The 25756-nt window shown below is 39.3% G+C and overlaps 1 protein-coding gene across 1 annotated transcript in view; it reads left to right on the top strand.

The window, feature by feature from the left end:
- Ankrd17 (ankyrin repeat domain 17) overlaps positions 1-25756 on the top strand; it is a 135248-nt gene that overhangs the window by 98809 nt on the left and 10683 nt on the right. The window contains 13 exon segments of the mRNA XM_052735342.1: positions 657-768; positions 931-1076; positions 4886-5028; positions 5619-5832; positions 6334-6509; positions 7337-7499; positions 12464-12559; positions 13648-13764; positions 16329-16500; positions 17663-18110; positions 18723-18878; positions 20476-20625; positions 22471-24101. Of these exon segments, the coding sequence (XP_052591302.1) occupies positions 657-768; positions 931-1076; positions 4886-5028; positions 5619-5832; positions 6334-6509; positions 7337-7499; positions 12464-12559; positions 13648-13764; positions 16329-16500; positions 17663-18110; positions 18723-18878; positions 20476-20625; positions 22471-24101 (3724 nt within the window).

The following is a 25756-nucleotide window of genomic DNA, read 5'->3' as shown; positions in this document are numbered from 1 at the left end:
CAGTGAGGTTCTATCTCAAAAATGTAAACAAAAGTTATTTGAAATAGAAACATATATCTAATTTGTTACTCTGTTAATATGTGGCAGCAAAATTGAATTCACACTTTTTATCAATTTTATACTTGAAATTAGCATATGATAGAAACCCATTCTTTTATCCTTTGGTGCCATTAATAATTGCTTATAAAGTTTGAGTATTATTTGTAACCCTAGCCTAGAAAGGTCACTGAAGCTAGGCATATAGAACAGGCTTATGATTTCAGTGCTCCAGTGGTATGGCAATGAGGAACAAACAGTTCAAGGTCATCCTCAGCTAAGGCAGACCTAAGCTAGCAAGTTTCAGAACCACCACCACCAAAAAGAGACAAAGGAAAAAATTAGCTATGAATTGGCTTCTTATTGATGTAAGGGTCGGCAGTAAATCATATACCATACAAATGCTTCTTGTAAGCCTGGTGGCATGCACTTAAACCCCAGGACTCAGGAAGGAGGCCTGAGGCAGGAAGATGGTACATTCTAGCTAAGCTTGGGCCACATAGCTTGGTGTCTTGATGGAATAGAGGAGCACATATGTATCTGTGTTTTTGCCATTAACACTGGAAAGTTTTTTAAATAAACTAATTAAACTAATGGCTTCTTTTTTCTTCTCTTCACAGACCGAGAGTAATCATGATACTGCACTAACGCTTGCCTGTGCTGGTGGCCATGAGGAACTGGTACAAACACTACTAGAAAGAGGAGCTAGTATTGAACACCGAGACAAGAAAGGTAGCCCTTATCTTTGTTGGTTTTGCTTCATGAAAGGTTTGTGGGAAGTATGACTTTAGAAATAATTAGTTTATAGCCACATATTGGTGTTTGGTATATTGGAAAGCAATTGTTACTGTTTCTTTGCTTAGCATGTTGTAAGCAGATTTTTTTTTCCCCCAGGTTTTACTCCACTCATCTTGGCTGCTACTGCTGGTCATGTTGGGGTTGTAGAAATATTGCTGGATAATGGTGCAGACATTGAAGCCCAATCAGAAAGAACCAAGGACACACCACTGTCCTTGGCATGTTCGGGGGGCAGACAGGAGGTAACATTTCATCTTAGTGTAATTTCTTTTTCTGTTTAGCAAATATGTACTCATGTATTTGTTTTCCATATATGAACATTTTGTCCATTAGATTTATCAAAGTAACTCACATTACTACAAATTAGCAAGAATAGGGTTAGTATAATTATTCCAACAAAAGTCATATAATGTGTATAGTCCTGTTAATCTGAAAATAGTTCCTGCTGTAGGAATCCTGTGTATTGCATTTGTGTTAAGAGAAAGATTAAGCATTCCAGATGAGATGTGCAGTGCTTATCTCTCCTCATCCTTCCTCTTCTAGAACTTCAGACAGCCCAAATGATAGGAGTTGATCATATAGGCACAAGAAAATGGAACTGTGCAATCGATTTTGTGTCTGATAGCATTTAATGGTTAGCTAGTTAGCCTAGTTTTAGAAGTCACTCTGTTATCTATGTTAGTTTCCTGGTCAGCTTAGAAAGGGCTTGTTGAACGAGCCTAACAACTCAGGATCTCCACATGGAATGAGGGAAAGGACTTTGTAATGTAGTCCTTTGATCTCCACATGGTCACTGTGGTACATGCTCCCATATTTGGTCCCATACAACGCACAATAAAAATCAAAACAGTCTTAAAAATTTGTCTTTTTCCCTATCCCTTCCTTCTAACTAATCAGATAAGCTCACTAGGTTTTTCAAAACAAATGAGTAAAAGAAATTTTTAGAATTCCTATCCAAGAGTGAGAAATGTAGTATAAAATGGCACAAATACATAAAAGGTAGTACTCTTTTGTATTATAGATTAAAAATAAAGCATGATACACACATGGAGTGTTGTTTTGTTTTTTTTTTTTTTTTTTGGTAGCTTTTTATTTAGGCTACTTCTATGGCTTTTTTCCCTTGCTAATAGAGTATATACAAAGGTTCATGCTTGTGATGATAGCACAGCCCCTGTTCTGGTGTATTGCTCCTTCCTTCTGGGTTTCATTTGTAATTCACAATGGAGGTGGAGAGGGTCTTAAAAAATTAGCAGGGTGTGTTAGTTAACCATGCTTTTAATCTCTGCATTCTGTAGGCAGAGGCAGACGGATCTCTCTCTTAGTTGGAGACCAGCTTGTTCTTCATAGAGAGCTCCAGTCTAGCCAGGGAGACAGTGCCCTCAAAAAAAAAAAAAAAAAAAAAAAACTTTTCTTAATCACTGTTCTATTGCTGTGAAGAGACATCATGACCACAGCAGCTCTTATAAAAGAAAGCATTTAATTGTAGGCTTGCTTACAGTTTCATAAATTTAGTTCATTATGGTCACAGCAGGAACATAATGGCATGCAGGTAGACCTAGTGCTAGAGGCACTTGAGAGGCAGCAAGAAGAAAGAGAGATTCTGGGCTTCTGAAACCTCAAAGCCCACCCCCAGGGACACACTTTCTCCAACAAGGCCATACCTCCTAATCCCTCTCAAATAACAACCGCTCCATCATGGCCAAGCATTCAAATATATGAGCCTGTTGGGGACCATTCTATTAAAATCACCACATTAGATTCCTACTGATTCCAGATTAAAACTTGATGACAGAAATTTTGAGAAATACAGTTTTAAATTCCTAATTATGGGGCTGGAGAGATGGCTCAAAGGTTAAGAGCACTGGCTGCTCTTCCAGAGGTCCTGAGTTCAATTCCCAGCAACCACATGGTGGCTCACAACCATCTGTAATGAGAGCTGGCGCCCTCTTCTGGCCTGCAGGCATGCATGCAGGCAGAGCATTGTATACATAATAAATAAATCTTAAAAAAAAAAAATCCTAATCGTGATTTAGCTTGAAATACTTCTTTCACACATTCACAAATATTTTAGTTTTAAATCAAAGAAATAAAGTAACATTCTTATTTAAAAACACTAAGTCCCACTTTTGTGAGTTATTCATAACTCAAATAAAATAGGTGGGCTGGAGATAATAGTCATTCGTAAATATGATTGTCGAGCATATTTTAAGGGTTTCATCATCCTTAACACCACAAGAAACTAACCAAGCCGTGACAACTTAAGATTTTCCTTTCTACTACAAAACTTTACCTATAAACACATTGCTTTCATTTGGTGTCATTAAAACAGGTATTGAGAAATAATTGGTCTGATTGGGAAAATCAATTCAACATAAAATTACATAATAAAATTTAGAAAAAAAAAGGAAATTTGTAAGCATTTATTTTTACTTTATTATGTGACAGATGCTATAAAATACTCAAGCCATTTAAAACAGATATGCTAGCTCATGCCTGTTACTGGCTTGTGCCTATGCCCCCTGTACTTGGGAGTCAAAGGCAGAAGGATTTTGTTGCAAGCTTGGTTTATATCAAGGTCAGTCATGGCTGTATAGTAAGACACTGCCATTCAACAAAACAATACAAAATAGGCCAACAGATGGCCCAGCATGTAGAGATAATTGTGCCACCCAGCCTGACAGGCTGACTTTGATTTTTCTACACACATGCTAATTAATAAATGTAAGAAGAAGAAAAAAACAAGTAAAGTAGGTGGTTCCTTGTGTCAAAGTACACAAGAGACCCTGCCTTGGTGAGGTGGATGATGATAGCCAACTTGTGAACGTAGTCCTCTACCTTCCCACCGCATTCCATATGGGCCTGCGTGCATACAGATGTACAATAGATTAAAAAGTAAAGCCACTTAGTCTGGCTAGCTTTAATGAAGTAATCTATAGCTTTATCTAAACAAATAAGGAGTTTTAACTGGTTTGTCTCTGAATGGCCAAGAAGCACTTAGTGCGCAGTAATTTAGCTCTCAGAGAAATGGTCTTGAGACCCAGAAGTAGAATCAGCCAGAACTCCTGCATTGTTGGTGAGGTATAACTAGTACAGCTGTTCTTCGGATCAGTCTGATAGTGTCTTAAAAAGTTAGGCACCCAAGATTCTATTATCAGGTAAGATTTAATGCTGTGCCCACAGGCACAAAATATTATTAAGGTTGTTAAGGTAGTCAAAACATGGGGAAAAAATTTCAACTCTTCTGTTAGTTTAATAGCAAAAAAATACTGATTGCCAGATGTTGTGGCACACACCATTAATCCCAGTGCCTTGGGAGGGGAGGCAGTCAGATCTTGGAGTTTGCCACCAGCCTTATTTGCATATTTGAGACCCTGTCTGGGGGAGGGTGGTGATTGAAGATTTTAAAATTTTAATGCATTCATGATGAGACAGTTGTGTAGCCTGATCTGCTTGGGGGGCCCTTGGCAGTAGAATCAGAATCTCTCTCTGGTGCATGAGCAGGCTTTTTTTGAGCCCACTACTTATGATGGGACACCTCCAGCAGCCTTGAGGCAGGGAAAGGGGCTTGGACTTGCCTCTACTGGATGTGTCTCCCCATGGGAGGCTTTGCCTTCTTGTGGGGAGGAATGGAGGTAGGATGGGAGGAGAGAAGAGGGAGATCTTTGATTGGTGTGTAAAATGGGTGGAAAATTTTTCTTAATAAAAATAAAAAAATAAAATTTTAATGCATTCATATGTACATATAAAATAAATCTTATCTAATGCTTTCCTTTGTAACTATATGGTAAAAGTGATAAAAAAAAATTCATTTCTAAATAGCCTGCCACAACATCTGAGGTCTGAATCTTCTGTGAACATTCATTAGATTTCTAAGCTTTTTTTTTTTTCAGCTTGAGAGCTCTCTGTTGACTTAAAAGAACTTTATTGTCTAAGGCTGTAAAGATGAAAGAACTTTCTCATTTTGTTACATACCAGAAAAAAATCAGAAATACACCTTTGAAATTGTCTTGGCTTTAGAAAGCATATTTCTTACCTTTTTTTTTCCTACCAGGTGGTGGAGTTGTTGTTAGCTCGGGGTGCAAATAAAGAACACAGGAATGTTTCTGATTACACACCTCTAAGCCTGGCTGCTTCTGGTGGCTATGTGAACATCATCAAAATACTGCTAAATGCAGGAGCTGAGATCAATTCGAGGCAAGTTTTACTCTTTGTCTGTAGACATGTTATTAAGAATATTGTGCTGTAGTTACTTGGAAATGTTATTTTAGTGTTAGAAAAATTTTTTTAAGTTTAAATTTAAAAACTTGAAGTTATTCAAGAATTTAAAATGTTTTATGTAACTGAAAAATGCAAACTACTGTTTCTTAGGGAACTAATGGCAATATCTTTCTTAGTGTTTATTAAATTGTCAAATATTTGCTTCATCATAGGATGGAGAATTCACACCCTAGCTTGTTGTAGGTCTCTAAGAAAGTTTTAGTAGTATCTCAAAAGATTCAAGGTTTGAGAAATGTAGTTAAAATTTTAAATAATCCTACAGAAGCAAAGAGTTTTAGCCAGACTTGGTAGGTGGTCCACTGCTATAATTGAAGTGCTTGGGAGGTTGATCATGAATTCAGGATCATTCTTAGCCACCATAGCCAGTTAGAAGCAAGCCTGGACTACAGGATACTCTTTTCTCAAAAAACAGAGAGAATTTTATATTCAAAGTCTCTTTTAATCATTGCTGTATCTCTGCTGTGATAAGTTATGTTTGCTTTTGTTCCCCATATTTTCACCCCCAGAACTGGTAGCAAATTGGGCATTTCTCCACTGATGTTAGCAGCTATGAACGGGCACACAGCTGCAGTTAAGCTCCTCTTAGACATGGGCTCTGACATAAATGCTCAAATAGAAACCAATCGGAACACTGCCCTTACCTTAGCCTGCTTCCAAGGAAGAACTGAAGTGGTTAGTCTTTTGCTTGATAGAAAAGCAAACGTTGAACACAGAGCTAAGGTAAGAAAGATGCTGGAACTTATCATTTCTCAGCTCTTTGTTATGATGACAAAATACCTGAGAAATCATTTTAGAAGTGGAAAAACAGGTTTATTATAGAAGTTATAGTTTTATTACTTTATTACATTAGTCTACTATATATAGTTAAAATTCTTTACCACTTATGAAAATACTTGGGCATATATTTTTATTGGCATTATTGATAGGTTAATTAGCTGAAAACAATGCAATTTTGAAAGGACAGGAAACATGTAGTGGAATTCATATCACTGGACTTGGATCTTATTTCAATCCTTTTTCCCATACTGATTTTAGGTAAAATTAATTTTTAATTAAATGTAACTCAAACAACTGTCAGCACAAATTTATGAATCTGTAGAAACTATATCATGTTGCTCCCTCAGATTGTTAACATTTTGGCTATTTCTGGTCTCTTCCATAGTTTTTTTTTTTTTTATTGTTTTTTTTTTTTTTCATTTATTTATTTTCCATTAAACCTAGACTGGCCTCACACCACTAATGGAAGCGGCCTCTGGTGGGTATGCAGAGGTGGGCCGAGTTCTTTTGGATAAAGGTGCTGATGTTAATGCCCCGCCAGTGCCCTCCTCAAGAGATACAGCTTTAACCATAGCCGCAGATAAAGGGCATTATAAATTTTGTGAACTTCTCATTGGCAGGTATGTTATGAACGTATCCTATGTAAGTGTTAGCGTTCTCTGGGCAGTGTCACTATGTAAACAATCAAATGTAATTATTTCTGTAACTTAACGTTTTCCTCACTCTTACATTGCTTTAGTTGACAGTAACTATTTAGTATCAGACAGGGTGAAGGGGAGTTGCTAGAAGCTTCCTGCCAGATTTCAAGAAAAATGCTTGTCAAAGACCAGCTAGCTATAGTGGCACACACCGTTAATCCCAGCTCTTGGGAGACAGAGGCAGGTGGATCTCTCTGATTTAGAGGCTGGCCTGGTCTACATTGTGAATTCCAGGACAGCCAGGGTTATGTAGAGACCCTATCTTAATAAATAAAATAAAATCTTAAAGACCTTTGTGTGACACCCTACATATTTGGTTCTGAGTACTCTTAACTGTTATTAACAGTACCATGAGTCTTACCTGCCTTGATGTTAGCAGGACCCTAAAGTTGTTTCGTTTTGTTTTTTCCTCTATGTACTGTAAATACATGGATACAAATAATCTGAGATGGGTATTGCCTCATAGGATACTGTTTGTCTCCAAGATACTATTTATTTATTTGCAGAATTCAGGGTTATATAGTCATTTTTAAAATAAGGGAAGCATATATTGAACATATGGATATTTAATTTGATAGTTAGAAATTCTCTGTAATACAATTCTTAAAAAAAATCCATTCATCCTTGAGTATTTATTTTCCTCTTTAAATTTTCACAGTTGATTTTTTTTTTTTTTTTTTTTTTTTTTTTACTGCTATCCCTATCATTCCATCTCATGTAAGAAAGTGCTGTCTGTCATTCATTTCCAGGGGAGCTCATATCGATGTGCGTAACAAGAAGGGGAACACTCCGCTGTGGCTAGCAGCAAATGGTGGACACCTAGATGTGGTTCAGCTATTGGTGCAAGCAGGTGCAGATGTAGATGCAGCAGATAACCGCAAGATAACACCTCTCATGGCTGCATTTAGAAAGGTAGCACATCTCATCCTCATTCACTTGCATTGCTCATGGTGGGCTGTGCTAGGGAGAGCTTGGATAGTGATTGTTCTAGACTTATTTTTATGATGTAATAGCTTTGATGAAAGCAGTAATAGTATGTGCAAATGAAATGCTCTACTGGCAAACCAAATAGGTCTAGTATTTCAGAAATGCTGTGAATGTGATTTATACTGGACATCAAAACTAAGGATACTTGTAAGAAGATAATCTAGGCTGGCCAGCCACATGACCCAGTGGGTAAAGATGCCTGACATGCAAGCCTGGCAACTTGCGAGTGAATCCTGGAACTTACATAATGGTAAAAAGAGAACCAACTCCACAAAGTTGTCCTCTAACCTCTACATGCATGCCCTGACATAGGCACCCACATTCGTAAGTCATGGGTATATGCATACTTAGTAATAAGTAAAACAGAGAGTTTCTTAGGGTTTCTATTGCTGTGAAGAGACAACGTGACCATGGCAACTCTTATAAAGGAAAACATTTAATTGGCTTGCTTACAGTTCAGAGGTTTAGTCCATAATCATCGTGGTGGAACATGATGGCATGCAGGCAGACATGGTGCTGGGAGGAGGAGCTGAGAATTCTGCATCTTTATCTGCAGGCAACAGGAAGTGAACTGTGACACTGGGTATGGCTTGAGCATATATGAAACCTCAAAGCCCATCTCCAAGGTGACACACTTCTCTAACAAGGCCACACCTCCTAATAGTGCCACTCCCTATGGGTTTATGGGGACCAATTACATTCAAACTGCCACAGATATTCTAAGTTGCACATTCAAAATCTAGTTATAATATTAATATTTAGATGCTTTTTTACATTACCATTGTAAAATAAACTTAAGTTTTATTTTATCATTGATTTCATTTATTTGTTTATTGGGGTTGTTTGGTTGTTGCTTGGTTTCAGTGTTTTGTCTTGTATTTTAGTTTGGCTTTGAGACAGGATCTCACTATGTAGCTTTGACTGGCTCTTATACCAGGTTGGCCTTGAACTCATAGGCTTGCCTCTGCCTCTAGAGTACTAGGACTAAAAGTGTACACAGTGAGCATGGCCTTAATTGTTGGTTTTAAATATTAGGGGGGAAAAACAATGAAAACCTCACTATCAATAGTAGCAGCGTTTTCTCTGTGTAGTGCTGTTACACAGAGCTGTGTGTGTTTTGATGAAATCATTTGCTTTAAAATATACCACTGATAATGTGGTTTTAGCCCAATTTGTTTCTTAGAAAAACAAGATCATTATTTCAGGAACTACATTTGTTTACTTTAAGATAGAATTTTTTGGCCTAAGCTGGCTTGAATCTTACTATATAAGATAGGGCTTGGGGAGCTGGAGAGATGGCTCAGTGGACTGCTCTTCTGGAGGACCTGGGTTCAATTCCCAGCACCCACATGGCAGCTAACAACTGTCTGTAACTCCAAGATCTGATACCCTCACATAGACATGCATGCAGGCAAAATAAATAAAAATAAAAAATAATTTAAAAAAATAGAGTTTAAGATAGGGCTTGAACTTTAGACACTCTTGCTTAAGCCTTTCTGGTGGAGACACATCTATATAAATAGTATTTTTAAAAACTGATTTGAAGCATTTTAGATTGTATTACTTTAAAAAAATCCCTTATTCGGGATATAGCTTAACAAGAGAGTACTTGTCTGGTGTGCATGATGCAGTGGACTTAATTTTAACACCACAAAAACCTAGCATTCATAAAAGTACTTTGTAGATACTAAAGCATGGACTATTTTTAGTATATAAGTTACAAGACATCATCTTTCTCTCATTCTTTCTGATTCTTGATCTTATTTTGTCATTGATGATGATTGGGGTTTAGCTTTTTTTTTTTTTTCCTTTTCATTCTCTTCTGCTCCCCCTCCCCCAGACAGGGTCTTCCTGTGCTGGAACTAAAGGTATATACCACCACTCCCAGCACTCCCAGTTACTGACTCTTGTTTTTTACTTCACATTGCTGGGAGGTTTTTTTGTTTTTTTTAATTTTTCGGTTTTTCGAGACAGGGTTTCTCTGCTCTGTGTAGTTTTGGTGCCTGTCCTGGATCTCACTCTGTACCCAAGGCTGACCTCGAACTCACAGAGATCCACCTGCCTCTGCCTCCCGAGTGCTGGGATTAAAGGCATGCACCACCGTGGCCCGGCCACTTTGCTGATTCTTATGGACTACACAGCCACTTCCTTTTTCCCTTTCGAATTCAGATCTACTCTTTCCTAGTGTCATCTTCTCTAAGCATGTTGGCTGAATCATCAAGTCAACCTTCCTTCCCTCTCCACTGTAACACGAATTGTAAACGGTCTTATAGAAAGAACCCGGAGCCAGATATTGGGGTGAATGCTGAAAGGTCAGAGAAGCAGAACAAGGCACAGCCAACCTTACCTCACTAACTCCTCAGCCGATCCTGTTTCCACGAATCCTCAGACTGAACATCTCTGAGTCCTGACACTTGAAGGTCTCAGTTGAACTGCTGCTTAGTTCCTGTCTCCTCACGCTTTATATTTTGTTCTCTGCCCAGCCATGTCGCTTCCTGGGATTAAAGGCGTGTGCCACCACTGTCTGACTCTGTTCCCAGTGTGAACTCACTGAGATCCAGAGCATCTCTGCCTTTCAAGTGATAGGATTAAAGGCCTGTGCCACCACTGTCTGACTCTGTTCCCAGTGTGAACTCACTGAGATCCAGAGCATCTCTGCCTTTCAAGTGATAGGATTAAAGGCCTGTGCCACCACTGTCTGACTCTGTTCCCAGTGTGAACTCACTGAGATCCAGAGCATCTCTGCCTTTCAAGTGATAGGATTAAAGGCCTGTGCCACCACTATCTGACTCTGTTCCCAGTGTGAACTCACTGAGATCCAGAGCATCTCTGCCTTTCAAGTGATAGGATTAAAGGCGTGTGCCACCACTGTCTGACTCTGTTCCCAGTGTGAACTCACTGAGATCCAGAGCATCTCTGCCTTTCAAGTGATAGGATTAAAGGCGTGTGCCACCACTGTCTGACTCTGTTCCCAGTGTGAACTCACTGAGATCCAGAGCATCTCTGCCTTTCAAGTGATAGGATTAAAGGCGTGTGCCACCACTATCTGACTCTGTTCCCAGTGTGAACTCACTGAGATCCAGAGCATCTCTGCCTTTCAAGTGATAGGATTAAGGGTGTGTGCCACCACTGTCTGGCCTCTGTATCTAATCTAGTGACTGGCTCTGTCTCACATAAGTTTATTAGGGTACACAATATATGGCCACACTCCACTGTGTTAGTATTCTCTTGACTGGTTTGCTCTTCAAAGCCACCACAATATACTGTCTGTAGATCTCACCTTCCATTGTGAATCCCTAATGGAAGAGTCATGTTGTTGCTTGATCTTTGTCTTACCTCCTATCTGCTTACCTCTGTCATCAACTAGAATGCTCATGTCCCTCCTCCTTTTTTTTCTAGTTATTCGTATTTTGGGTAGTTTAAATCTTGCCTTCCCAAGCTGTTCCCATTTTGTTAGATTTCATATAGAGGTTTTAGAAGTTCTATAATCCTCCTGCAGTTCTTTCTTATTTTTGTCATTTTTTTGTATGTTTGTTTTTTACAAGTACCAGAGTTACAGGCATAGATTACCAAGTCCAACAGCTTGCCTACCTATATTCCTTCTCTCCCTCTTTCTTTCTTTTAAATGAATGCTAATGGGGAGGGTGCTATATGAGTTGTGGCATAGAGGTATTTTTTACAGACTGTAAGTATTCATTTAAAGCCTTTAAAAGATAAAACAGATAAATACAGATTAAAGGTAAAGAGCCCAATTTTCTCACACCTGTAATTCCAGCATTTTGGAGGCTGGGGTAGTGCCTCACAGAATATGTTCAATACTGGCCTCAACATAGTGAGTACCTTAATTTCAGCATTGAGGAGAAAGAAGCTTGCAGAGTTAAGCTAGAAGGCAGACTGGTCTATCTGTAGTGACTTCCAAAACAGTCAGGACTACAAAATGAGATGCTGTCTCAAAAAAGAGGGGAGATAAGGAAATACCTCAAAGGCAGCTTGGGCAAAATGGCTTAGCAGGTAAAGGTACTTGCCATGCAAGACTGGCAACTTGAGTTTGGTTCCCCAACCCCACATAGAGGTGGAAGAAGATAACTGAATCCACGCATGACAGAAATACATGCACGTGTGTATAGAAGTATGCACATATATACATACATGTGCAAACTTCTATACAAAGACTTAACTACTGTCTATCCCTATTATCTAAAAGGATAGCAGCTCGTAATCATAAGTATAAACAACCGTTGTGTGTGTGTTTGATTGTGTGTATGTGGTTTCTCTCTGTGTAGTCTAGGCTATCTTGGACCTTTTGTACTGGGATTATAGGTATGAGCCATCACCTCTTTGGAAATAGTTTTTACCTTTTTCTTTTCTTTTCTGTTTTTTTTTTTTCTTTTCTTTTCTTTTTTGAGGCAGTGGCATACTCTGTAGTCCTGGCTGTCCTAGACTTGATATGCTAGCCAGACTGGCCTTGAACTCAGAGTGGTCCCCCTGCCTCTCTGCTGGGGATTAGAGGCATGTGACACCAAGCCTGGCAATTATTTTTACTTTTACTACTTAGAATTAAAAAACGAATGAGAGCAGAGAAAAGGTTGACGTTTGTAAACTATTTTCTCATTGGATGTCTCTCTCACTTTTCTTCATGTTGATACTTATTCATTTATTTAGAACTTTAGGACACATTGTTCTGTATTTTGTGAGAAGGTGAAATGAACAATGTAGTTGTAACTCGTTAGAAGAAAAAGCTCTGCTTTTCCTTTCAGTATAAATACTCAGGGCTTTACTTTGTGCCAGTAATATTAACTAGTGTTAATGTTCTTTCAGACAGTGTATAGATTTATTGAACTCTGTTGGTGTATGTTTTTGATTGATCTGACAGTGATATCTGTTTTTAGGGTCATGTGAAGGTAGTACGCTACTTGGTCAAAGAAGTCAATCAATTTCCATCAGATTCTGAATGCATGCGGTATATAGCAACCATCACTGATAAGGTAACGTATTATTTAAATTCACCTTATGTATGAGCTGGAATTACTTTTGGTTAATACAGCTTTCGTGCCAGTAAACTCATTGTGAGCAATAAAATATACTATATAGCAGTTTCGTTTCTATAATATTTATGAACTTTTAAAGGATTTACCTAGATTTGTAATGTATTCTGAGAACAAGAATACCTTGAAGCCTTGAATACCAAGAAGTTGGGGTATGGCAGTTCACATTATTGAATATTAGGTTTTTTTGTTGGGAGTTGAGATAAACTAAAATTTATTTTGTTTTATTTTGGATTTTCAAGACAGGGTTTCTCTGTATAGGACTTAATGTTCTGTAACTCACTCTGTACACTGGGCTGGTCTTGAACTCAGAAATCTGCCTGCCTTTGCCTCCTGAGTGCTGGGATTAAAGGCATTGCACTACCACACCTGGATTAAATAGATATTTTGGAAATTTTGTTTGTTTTTTTGTTTTTCAAGACAGAGTTTCTCTGTATATTCCTGGCTGTCCTCAAACTTAGAGATCTGCCTGCCTCTGCCTCCTGAGTGCTGGAATTAAGGTGTCCGGCGCCATGCCTGAAATGTTTTTACTGATAGTAATATGAGGAATGTTCCTTTGTTGTTGTTAAGTTTGTTTTGAGAATGAAATCACTAAGTTAATGCTCCTGTACATGCTTTACATCTGTTTGTTGTTTACATTGACCCCATTTGTGGGAAAAATTATCATTGTTGTATTTTTTTTTTTTTTTTAGATTTTATATTATTCATGAGTGGCTTGCTTACATGTATTTATGTACACTGTATACTATGTACATATGTAATTTGTTTGATTTTTTTTTTTTTAAACTCAAAATATAGGACTAAGTTAGTTTCTGGGTGTGTATTTTGAAAATGGGAAACTCTTTCTTGTGGTTGTTTTGGACATGTATAGTTTGATATCTACACATCTCTCCCTCCCCAACAACCCTCACCCCCATCCCCGGCCTAATGTTCATTTTTAAGTACTGTAATGAAGGTCATGTTTTTAGGAATCGACTAAATGTGAATTGTCCTTTAAGGCTGGAAATGTCTCCAATTTTTCATTGCAGGAGATGCTGAAGAAGTGTCATCTTTGCATGGAGTCAATAGTACAAGCCAAAGACAGACAGGCTGCTGAAGCAAATAAGAATGCCAGCATACTGCTGGAAGAACTGGACCTGGAAAAGGTAATGGTAGCATTGGTACATGGAGACCATCCTTTATCATTTGCTGTCTGTTCTCTAAACTTAGTCTGTCCATGATGTTTAACTTTGTTCTCTGTCAATGTGCATTGTTTATCATAGTGATCAAGCACTTCACCAAATTTGATTTCAAGTACCACACGGGCAGTAGACATTGTTTTTTGTAATCTTAATAAAATTTTATTACAGGGATCATGTGGATCTGAAAGGAAGCATACATTCTATCTAGAATTTAGTGTTATTTCAGTTAAAGTTCTCTTAATCCTCAACCACAGCCCTAGAGTTTATTACCAATAAATTTATCAGAGATACCACATCTACTGCAAGGCACAATTGACTAGTGAAACACAGTCACTCAGAGCATTTGATGTGTATGTTTTGGATTTGGAGTAATTAGGCGGTTGATGGTTTTGTTTTTGTTTCTAAGACAAGGTGTTGATCCCAGGCCAGCCTTGAACTTAGTATATATGTATCCTAGACTGATTTCAAACTATAGATTATCCTGATTCAGCCTCCACTGTCTCAGAATTACAGACATGCTAACTTGTTCATCAAGTTGTTTGTTTTAAGTGACAAACTTACCTTACATGTTTCTTGTTTAAACAGTAAACTACTTGGGCAGTCTCTGGCTCTTTTCTGTGCTCTCCCTTTCAACAGCTCATCCTCACTACCTTATAACCAGGCTGTCTCAGAGATAGTCATTGTAGCAGGAAAATAATTAGTTTGAGGTCTAAATTCTGCTATTCACCTGTTTAGTTTTTAAGATTTACTTTCCTGGCCGGGCAGTGGTAGTGCATGCCTTTAATCCCGGCACTTGGGAGGCAGAGACAGGCGGATCTCTGTGAGTTTGAGGCTAGCCTAGTCTACAGAGCTAGTTCCAGGACAGGCACCAAAACTACACAGAAACCCTGTCTCGAAAAAACAAAAAAAAAAAAAAGCCGGGCGGTGGTGGCGCACGCCTTTAATCCCAGCACTCGGGAGGCAGAGGCAGGCGGATCTTTGTGAGTTCAGGAAAGGCGCAAAGCTACCCAGAGAAACCCTGTCTCGAAAAAACAAACAAACAAAATCTCCCTTTCTGTTTTGCCTCAGTCTCACTAGTAGGATACTGCAACTTTTTTTCTTTTATATACTAAGTGCCATTGTTTTCAAAAATGAGAATGCTTATGGGCAGAAAACAAGACTATCTGTACATGTGGGGGGTGTGCCTGTGTGTTAGTATCTGGGGAGGCTGAAGGTGTTGGATCCCCCTGGAGCTCAAGTTAGAGGTGATTGAACCACCAAACAAGGGTCCTTGGAACAAATTTCAGGTCTTTTGCCAGAGCAGTAAAAGCTCTCACCCACTGAACTTTCTCCAACCCTAATTTAAAAATTATAAATGATTATAGAAATCATGTGTCTTTATCATTTACTCATTAAAATAAGATAAGCTTTTCTTTAGTTTTTTATGATAATAGGGATTGAATTTGGGGCCTTGTGCATGGTAGGTGAGTATTCCGTCACTGAGCTATCTCCTAGGCTTTTCTTTTGAGACAGCACTTGCAGTGTAGCCTATATCAGCATCGGACTCACTGTGTAACCTCAGCAATCCTTGAATTCAAGATCTTACTACCTCAGCCTGCTGAATGTTGACATTAGAGTATACATAATCAGTCATATCTAGCTTAAAAATAAGTTAGGTGTGGTGGCGCATATCTTCAATTCCGACACTCAAGAAGCAGAGAAACAGGTGGATCTTTCTGAGTTTAAGGCCTTTTTGGTCTACATATAGTGAGTTATAGCCAAGCCAAGGCTGCTTAGTGAGATGCTGTTTCAAAAAAAAAAAGTTTTATTTACAAAATAGTCGTGCAGTTTTGTTTTGTTTTGTTTTGTTTGTCGTCATTCCCACTCCCCACCCCCCCAGTTGAGGCCCAAACCCAGGGCCTCTAGCGCTCTACCACTGAACTAAATCCTCAACCCCTCTTTTTTGTTATTTTGTCTTTTTTTTTAAGTCATGCAGTTTTATACATGTAAATAATAATGTGCTTGAATTGTGGTTCCCTAATCCCTATTCATTACCCTCTTCTAATTCCTCTCTCCAGATCCTTCTATTTTTTTTTTTTTTTTTTTTTTTTTTTTTGGTTTTTCGAGACAGAGTTTCTCTGTGTAGCTTTGTGCCTTTCCTGGAACTCACTTGGTAGTCCAGGCTGGCCTCGAACTCACAGAGATCCACCTGGCTCTGCCTCCCGAGTGCTGGGATTAAAGGCGTGCGCCACCACCGCCCGGCCCCAGATCCTTCTATTTTTGCATTTAAGAAAAAAACTTGATTGCAGCTTGATATTTTACAAATGTCCTAGAGCTAACAGTTACTGTCCTACCTGTGTCTACCACTTTGCACAAATTAGTGTCTTAAGTGTGGTTGCAGTTATCATCTAGCACCAGCAATAAGTTGAATCCAACGACTTTGAATTTTAAGATTTCTTAATTGCTTTGTAATAAGTGGCATTATATGCCCACTTTTATTCAAAATAAGTTCTAGTGTTGTGGTTTTGTTTTGTTTTGTTTTTAAACAGTTAAGGGAAGAAAGTCGAAGGCTGGCTTTGGCTGCCAAAAGAGAAAAGCGAAAAGAGAAGAGAAGAAAGAAAAAGGAAGAACAAAGAAGAAAATTAGAAGAAATTGAAGCCAAAAATAAGGAGAACTTTGAACTCCAAGCCGCCCAAGAAAAAGAAAAACTTAAAGTTGAAGGTATTTTCTTTCCAGACAAGCATCCAGTTTGAGACTGCCGTCAAAATCATATACTTAGCTGCGCCTAGTAGCTGTAATTCCAGTTGCTTAGTAGGCTGAGGTAAAAGGATTGCAAAATCAAGACATGTGAATTATACAGTGAGTTCAAGGCCAGAATCTAGGGCTTGGTCCCATTGTCTCAAGAGTTTAAAAGAGTGCCAGGCAGGTAGTTCTGCAAACATATGCCTACCATGTGCTGGGTCCTTTGTACTAAATAATAATAATAATAATAATAATAATAATAATAATAATAATAATAATAATAATAATAATTAGCTTAGGATAGGCATGGTGGTGTACCATGGTAATCCCAGCATTTGGGAAGTGGAAAGCAGGAGGGTCAGCAAGCACTTCACGATCATCCTGGCTACAGAGTCAGTCAAAGGCTAACTAGGCTGCAGAAAACCCTGTTTCAGAAAGCAGAATACAACTACTCCTGCTAATTGTAAACGTGACTAGATTTTACTTTTAAGTTGGATGTCGTGGCACATATTTATAATCCTAGCATTCAGAGACTGAGGTAGGTCGATTACTGAAAAGTCAAGGTTAGCCTTGACCGTATAGTAAAACCCTGTCTCATGTCTTGTTTTTATTTAAATACCAGTCAGTCAACTGGTGACAAGTGGTTATTTGATTTATTGATTCATTCCCCACCTCACTGTTTAGATTTTGGGTTTGGGTTTGGGTTTTGTATTGCTTTATAGTTCTTTCTTTGATTTTGAGATACTTTTGCTGTATTTAGCTCATGCTAGCCTTACATACTACATCCTCCTACCCCAACCTTTCAGGTGGCTTAGATTATGGACATTTTCTTCCATTCTTGATTTTTAAAACTTTTGGGTACATTTGCTTTGTCTTTCTCCTTGTTTTTTTTTTTTTTTGAAAAGTTTACATGTAAATGTATACATTATGTGTAATGACATAATTACTTGAGTATTTTCTCAGAAAGTTACATTATTTTATGTATCCATAGTAGCATTATTGTACTTAAATTAGTGATTTTATAAAATTTAATACATGATTCATGTGCATATTTCCCAGGCTGTTCCCAAATCCTCCTTACCATTGTCCGTTGTATCAGTCTCATCAGTGAATGACTAACTCACTGTTGCTACCTTTACAGAAGAACCTGAAGTCTTGACAGAGCCTCCAAGTGCCACTACCACCACTACCATAGGAATCTCTGCTACCTGGACTACTCTGGCAGGTTCCCATGGTAAAAGAAATAATACCATAACTACAACCAGTTCAAAGAGGAAAAACAGGAAAAATAAAATTACTCCAGAAAATGTCCAAATTATATTTGATGATCCACTACCAATTTCATACAGTCAGCCAGAGAAGGTGAATGGAGAGTCCAAGAGCAGCAGTACCAGCGAGAGTGGGGACAGTGACAACATGAGGATCTCCAGCTGCAGTGATGAGAGTAGTAACAGCAACAGCAGCAGGAAGAGTGACAGTCATTCGCCAGCTGTGGTCACCACCACTGTGACCAGCAAGAAGCAGCCTTCTGTTCTTGTTACCTTTCCAAAGGAGGAGAGAAAGTCCGTTTCTGGCAAGGCTTCTATAAAGTTAGTTCCAAGTTCTACTTTTGCTGGTGTCATGTGAAACACCTTGTTGCTAATTTTCTGTCTATCTATCTATCTTTTTTTTTTGAAACAAGTAAATTATTAAATATTTTTGTATGCTAAAAAGACTAAGCTGTTGTTTAGATTTTCTGCTGAGAAAATAAATTATTTTTACTATGTAATTTTTTGTGATTGTTAAAATTAGCTTGTGGGAAGTATTGGTAAATGAATCAGGGCATGGTGGTACATACCTGTAATTTCAGCATTTGGGAGGCTGAAGCAAGAGAATCACAGGTTCAAAGCCAGGTTGTGCTACATGTTGACTTGAGTGTAGGCTGAGCAATGTTGCAAAACCCTGTCTCACAAAAAGGAAAAAGTATTGATGTGTAGTTTCACAGCATTAGGGTTCTACTCCCCTAAATTTACCCGTGTGTTGTTTGTTCTTAAAACTGGCTCTTTGTTATTCTATGTGGACTAGTAGAGAAAGCAGTAGGAACAAATTCCTCATGCGTTCTCTTTAATTGGTCTTACACAATAAGCTATGTCACTTGTAACCTTTGTCATTAATTTTCTGCATCTGTTCATTATTAATATGCTTTCCCTCCTTTGTTAAAGATTGTCAGAGACTGTCAATGAAGGGACCAGTAATTCTCTGTCAACTTGTACAAAATCTGGTCCATCTCCTCTTTCTTCTCCAAATGGGAAGTTAACAGTAGCAAGTCCTAAGCGTGGGCAAAAGAGGGAAGAAGGATGGAAGGAAGTTGTAAGGAGGTGAGTGATTCTTGTGTTACAGTTAAAGTCCTCCCACCATTCTCAAGGTTGCAGACAAACTCTCTAATTCCAGTGTAATTCTCTGTGTAGCCCTGGCTGGCCTAGAACTCAAAGAGTTCTTCCTGCCTCTGCCTCCCAAGTGCTGGGAACCCTTCATCAATGTGAAGATTTAAAATTCAAATGTGCCAGCCCTGGTGGCACATGCCTGTAATCCCAGCACTAGGGAAGTACCAGCAAGAGGAGCAGGAGCTTAATGTTACACAGTGAGTTTAAAGCCGGCCTGGGCTGTCTGAGGTCCCCATTTGTTCATAACAACCAAGTCAAATAAAATTCACACTGCTGGCTACTCTTCCAAGGGACCTGAATTCAGTTGCCAGCACCCACACAGGACAGCTCTCGACTTCATGAAACCCTAGCTTGAGGGGATTGGACACCTGCACCCAACATGGCATACAATCATGTAGATACACAGAAACTGAACCAGCTTTTCCAAGTTGTCCCGTGACCTCCACATGTACTCCCTGACACATGTATGCACACACCCCAAAGAATCTTTGTAATTTTGCAAGTGGGGCATAATAGTTCATGCCTGTAATCCAAGTACTCGAGAGGCAGGAAGATTGTTTGATTTGGAAGCCAACCTAGGCTGTGGAATGAGACTCTGTTCTTGAATAAATACTGATCTTCCTGCCACCAACTCCCTGCACCTGGCAGACTACCGTAGGTGATTTTTTTCTTTTTAAAATTGTAGTAGTCTTTTTGTTTTTGTTTTTGTTTTTGGAGACAGGATTTCTCTGTGTAGCTTTGCGCCTTTCCTGGATCTCGCTCTGTAGACCAGGCTGGCCTCGAACTCACAAAGATCCTCCTGCCTCTGCCTCCCGAATGCTGGGATTAAAGGCGTGCGCCACCACTGCCTGGTGTAGTCTTTTCTTTTTCCTCACATGCCTTTGAATTTTTGTATGTTTAGATAATCAATTAAATGCTTCCAAAAAATTCAGAGAAACAAAGAATTTTCATATCATTCTTTGAGATAATACATTAGACATAAGTTAAACATGAAAGGTGCCTAAAAGAAGCCTTCCTTGGACCTTGAGGCTAAATGAGATCCTTTAACTTTCCCCGTTAATTTCCAGCCCCAGGATTTGCAGTGGCACAGTGCACGTCTACCTAGTGTATGCTGCAGGGATAGAATAGGATGGTAGTCAGGAAAGCAAACTAGATGAAAAGTCAGGCTAAGACAGCGTCTCACTGTGTTGATCAGGCTAGCCTGGAGCTCAGAGAGATCCACCTGCTTCTGCCTCCAGAGTGATGTATTAAAGGGGCCCTTTGTTTGTCTGGATTAAGAATAAATAAAAAGCTGGGTGTGGTGGTGCACTTTGGAGACAGGCCAAGATTGCCTTTTTAAGCTAGCCCAAAGCTACATAGTGAGATCTTGTATTTACTGTTTCTTTAAAAAACAAAAAAAATAAATATAAGAAACTTATTTAGCAAGTCTGTTCTCCATTTATAATAAAAACACTTATAATTTCTTATTTCATTATAACTACTGATAATGATTTTTCTTAATTTGTTGATTTATCTTTCAACTTTTATACAGGTCAAAGAAAGTATCTGTTCCATCAACTGTGATATCTAGAGTGATTGGAAGAGGTGGCTGTAATATCAATGCTATTCGGGAATTTACTGGTGCACACATAGATATTGATAAGCAGAAGGACAAGACTGGAGATCGGATCATAACTATAAGGCAAAGCTTTATTTCCGAATTTTCTTTTTCTGTTGTATTGTAACTCAATGAAATGGAACCATTTGAGTAGCATTTTGTGTTTGATTTTGTGTGTGTGTGTGTGTGTGTGTGTTAGGGTTTTCCTTGCTATGAAGAGACACCAGGACCAAGGCAACTCTTGTGAAGGAAAACATTTAATTGGGGTGGCTCACTTATAGTTCAGAGGTTTAGGCATGGCGGGATGTGGCAGCATGCAGGCAGGCATAGTGCTGGAGAAGGAGCTGCAGGTCTGACACCTTGCAGGCAATAGGAAGTCAACAGAGACTGGGTGGTTTCCTGAAGAGCCAACATTACAGTTTGCTGTCATTGTTGACATTACTGAAATTCCTCGCTCATTTTGAGAGAACTTCCCCAAGGGATTATAATACTAATAATAGAGAAGATATTTGGGAATATGTAGTAAACTGTGTTATCTCAGATACCAGGATTAAAAAGAAAATCCTCTTTGCTTGCTCAGTTGTAAAAATTTTCCATGTTTACTTACATTGTTTTGTTCTTTGATTTTGTAATGCTAAAGACTGAACCTAAATTTCCACTCCCAACTTCTTACATTGGTTTAGTATTGTTTTTTGAGACAGGGTCTCTTTATGTAGCCCCAGCTATCCTGGAACTCACTGTACCAGGCTGGCTTTGAACTTGCAAGGTATCCCCCTCCCTACAGACTCTGCCTCCTAACTATTTAGATTAAAGGCTTGGATGCCACTAAAATCAGGAACAGACAAGACTGTCCACTCTCCCCATATTTATTCAATATACTACTTGAAGTTCTAGCTAGAGCAATAAGGAGATCAAGGGGATACAAATTGGAAAGCAAGAAGTCAAACTTCACTATTTGCAGAAGATATAATAGTATATATAAGTGACCCCAAAAATTCTACCAGGGAACTCCTACAGCTGATAAACTCCTTCAGTAAAGTGGCAGGATACAAGATCAACTCAAAAAAATCAGTAGCCCTCCTATACATCAATGATCAAAGGGCTGAGAAAGAAATCAGAAACATCACCCTTTACAATAGCCACAAATAATATAAAATACCTTGGGGGTAACTCTAACTAAAGGCTTGTACCACCGTTCTATGCTTACCTTCTCCTCTAAAACCAGATCTTAGTATGTAGCTTAGGCTGGCCTTGAACTCGCAGAGATCATCTGTCTGCTGGTACTAAAGTCATTGACTACCACTCCTAGTTGTTGACCTCCTATTTAACTTTATAATCTTGTATGCTGTGCAAGCTTTTGTCTATAATGGATTTTCTAACAATAAAATATTTTACAATGGGAAAGTGAAGTTTTCATTAAAAAAGGCAGAGGGGGTGGGGCTGGAGCAGTGACTCAGCAGTCACTGCAGTAGACCTGGGTTCAGTTCCTAGCACCACCCACATAGTGGCTTACAGCCGTCTAAACTCTTATGCACATATACATGAATAAGTCTGTTTTAGGAAAGTCAGTCTAAACACTTATGCACATAAACGTAAATAAGTCTGTTTTAGGAAAGTCAGTGAAAATGGGTAGTATAGGTTAGTCGTAGGGAACTTAGCGAGCTTATGAAAGCCTGCCAACACCTTCCACATGCATACCAGAAAAGGATAAAAATTGCTGGTCTTCTGAAGCTTTATCATTAATTCAAGGTAATTTATTGTTTCCAGAATACCTCAAAATTGATGAGAAAACTGCCCTTGGACACCTGGGTTTATCTGGGGTGTGTGTGTATGTGTGTGTCACTATCTGCACACAAGTGACTATATTGCTGGAGAGTACTGAACTTGAGGCTAACTCGGCATTTGCTTTTGTTCATTGTTTACATACAGGGGTGGCACTGAATCAACAAGACAAGCAACTCAGTTGATCAATGCTTTGATCAAGGATCCAGACAAAGAAATCGATGAACTTATTCCAAAGAATCGTTTGAAAAGCTCCTCAGCAAATTCCAAAATAGGGTCCTCAGCACCTACCACCACTGCTGCTAATAGTTCCTTAATGGGAATTAAAATGACGACTGTAGCTCTGTCATCGACATCTCAAACTGCCACAGCGCTCACTGTGCCTGCTATCTCTTCTGCATCCACTCACAAAACCATTAAGAACCCAGTGAATAATGTGAGGCCTGGTTTTCCAGTTTCTCTTCCATTAGCATATCCTCCTCCACAGTTTGCACATGCTCTGCTTGCTGCTCAGACTTTCCAGCAGATCCGTCCACCAAGGTTGCCCATGACTCACTTTGGAGGTACTTTTCCACCAGCTCAGTCCACTTGGGGTCCTTTTCCTGTCAGGCCTTTGAGCCCTGCCAGAGCTACTAACTCGCCTAAGCCTCACATGGTGCCTCGCCATAGCAATCAGAATAGCAGTGGTTCTCAGGTGAATTCAGCAGGTTCTTTAACTTCAAGTCCAACAACTACAACCAGTTCATCGACGTCAGCGGTGCCTGGTACATCTTCAAACGGCAGTCCAAGTTCTCCTTCAGTCAGAAGGCAGCTTTTTGTCACAGTTGTGAAGACATCCAATGCCACAACCACAACAGTCACAACTACAGCAAGCAACAACAGCACTGCACCCACAAATGCCACATACCCTATGCCTACTGCCAAAGAACACTACCCAGTATCCTCCCCATCTTCCCCATCACCGCCAGCCCAGCCAGGAGGGGTTTCTAGAAATAGCCCTTTGGAATGTGGCTCAGCATCCCCAAATAAAGGAGCATCTTCTTCCGAACAGGAAGCAGGTAGTCCGCCAGTAGTAGAAACCTCAAACAATAGGCCTCCACATAGCAGCAGTTCTTCTGGGAGCTCATCAGGTCATTCCACTCAGCAGCAGCCTCCGGGATCTGTTTCTCAGGAGCCAAGACCCCCTCTTCAGCAGTCTCAGGTTCCTTCCCCGGATGTGAGAATGACTGTTCCTCCTCCAGCAACAAGTTCTGCTCCAGCGGTGGTGCCTTCTACTGCGCCTGTGACATACCCTATGCCTCAAACACAGATGGGATGTGCCCAGCCTCCTCAAATGGAAACCCCTGCTATCAGACCACCTTCTCATGGCACAGCTGCCCCTCACAAGAATCCAGCTCCAGTGCAGAATTCATCTGTTGCAGTCCTCAATGTCAATCACATTAAAAGACCTCATAGTGTTCCCTCTTCTGTCCAGCTACCTTCAACCTTAAGTACACAAAGTGCTTGTCAGAATTCAGTACATCCAGCAAATAAGCCTGTTGCTCCCAACTTCAGTGCCCCTTTACCATTTGGGCCCTTTAGCACATTGTTTGAAAACAACCCTACGAATGCTCATGCCTTCTGGGGAGGATCTGTTGTTTCATCTCAGTCAACACCAGAATCCATGCTGTCTGGAAAGTCCTCATATTTGCCAAATTCAGATCCTTTACATCAGTCTGATACTTCCAAAGCACCAGGTTTTAGGCCGCCATTACAGAGACCTGCTCCAAGTCCCTCAGGTGAGTTTGTGTTGATGACTGACATTCTGTGGTAACTACTTCACAGAGATGATATGAAAATTCTTGGCTATGCTATGATGTATTTGCTCTGTAAGTAGGCTACATGGATGAGGAGGGGGTTTTGTTGCACTGCTGCTGTTTTTGAAACGGTTTCGCTACATAGCCCTGGCTAGCATGGAATTCACTATATAGACCAGACTGGCCTTTAATTCAACCCTCTGCTTCCTGAGCACTAGGATTAAAGGTATGGGTTATGGTGACCATTGCTACAGGGTTTTATTTTTGTGGGGCTAGGAGTTAAACCCATTGGTTTATACATGCTAGAACCATTTTTTTTTTTTACCAGTGAGCTACACCCCAAGCCCAAGATCGTTCTGGTCCCTTAATACACCGTTGTATCATGTGCATTTAGTGTGTTATTTTTATTTTACAATCTTTTAATGACTGTAGTAAATTTTATCTTGAATTTGCCATAAATAAGTTAATAGGTCTCATCTCTCCCTCACACCTCTTTGAAAAAGAAAGGTTTGTGGGATGTGTCCGAGAATGGAACATTATGAGAACATTATGCTGAAGAAGAGTAGCTTGAGTTTGAGACTAGTCTTCATTATACCCTGTCTTGGAAAAAAAATAACGAAGGGAGGGCATGGTGATGCATGCATGTAGTCCCAGCATGTGATAAGTCATTTCCGGCTTCATGCTGGTCTTGACTGCCTTAGCTACAGGAGATCCTGTCTCAGAAGAAAGAAAGGGGGGAAACTAGGTTGTTTTACATTAATAAAGAAATGTCAGCAAATACCAAATAGCTATCAGTTTTATTAAATGTGAATTCATTTCTGTTTTTTTGAACATCTTTCTCATTTCAAACAATACACTATCTAATGTGGTAGCCGTTAGGTATCTCTATTTCTATTTAACTCAGTGAAAATTCACCAAGTATGGTGATGAACACCTTTAATCCCAGCCTTGGGAGGCAGAGGCAGTGTGAGTTCCAGGCTCATAATGTGACCCTGTCTCCAAATAACAACACTTTGTCTTCTTAGTCAAGCTGTAAGTATTGTGGACTAATGGCTGCCATGTTAGACAGCAAAATTATATAATATTTCTATTTCAAGGGAAGTTCTTTTGGACAACACTGGTATTTATAGAGGATCTAAAGATGTTCTAATTATGTTACTGGTTTTTTAACTTTTCGCTTATTTTTAGATTTATAAAACAAGAATTCTTAGGTTTATGAAACAAGAATGCTTCTTGTGTAAATATCTTAGGCGACTGACATATATACCAAAAAGAAATTAATATTGGGTAACTGGCTATAGATTTTACAGTATTCAGATAACTACTTTTCCTGTTTTAGGATCTGATGCAGGATGCCAAATTGCATTTAGAACTGTTGTACTTTTGAAACAGCATGGTAGTCCTTGCTCTTGTATCTCCAGCACTTTGGGTTCAATATGATCTTTGACTAAATGTGGAGTTCATATTTATTGTGTAATATAAAGAAACTTAGTCTATTCAAAATGGTTTCTCTTGTGTATCCCTGGCTGTCTGGGTACTCACTCTGTAATCCAGGCTGACACTGAACTCAGAGATCTACCTGCCTCTGCCTCCCAAATGCTGGTATTAAAAACATGCACCACCGGGCTGGATCAATG

Source organism: Peromyscus californicus, unplaced genomic scaffold (assembly GCF_007827085.1).
Source record: "Peromyscus californicus insignis strain IS unplaced genomic scaffold, ASM782708v3 Scaffold_13__1_contigs__length_99412109, whole genome shotgun sequence".
NCBI lineage: Eukaryota > Metazoa > Chordata > Mammalia > Rodentia > Cricetidae > Peromyscus > Peromyscus californicus.
This window is presented reverse-complemented; position numbering and strand designations above follow the sequence as displayed.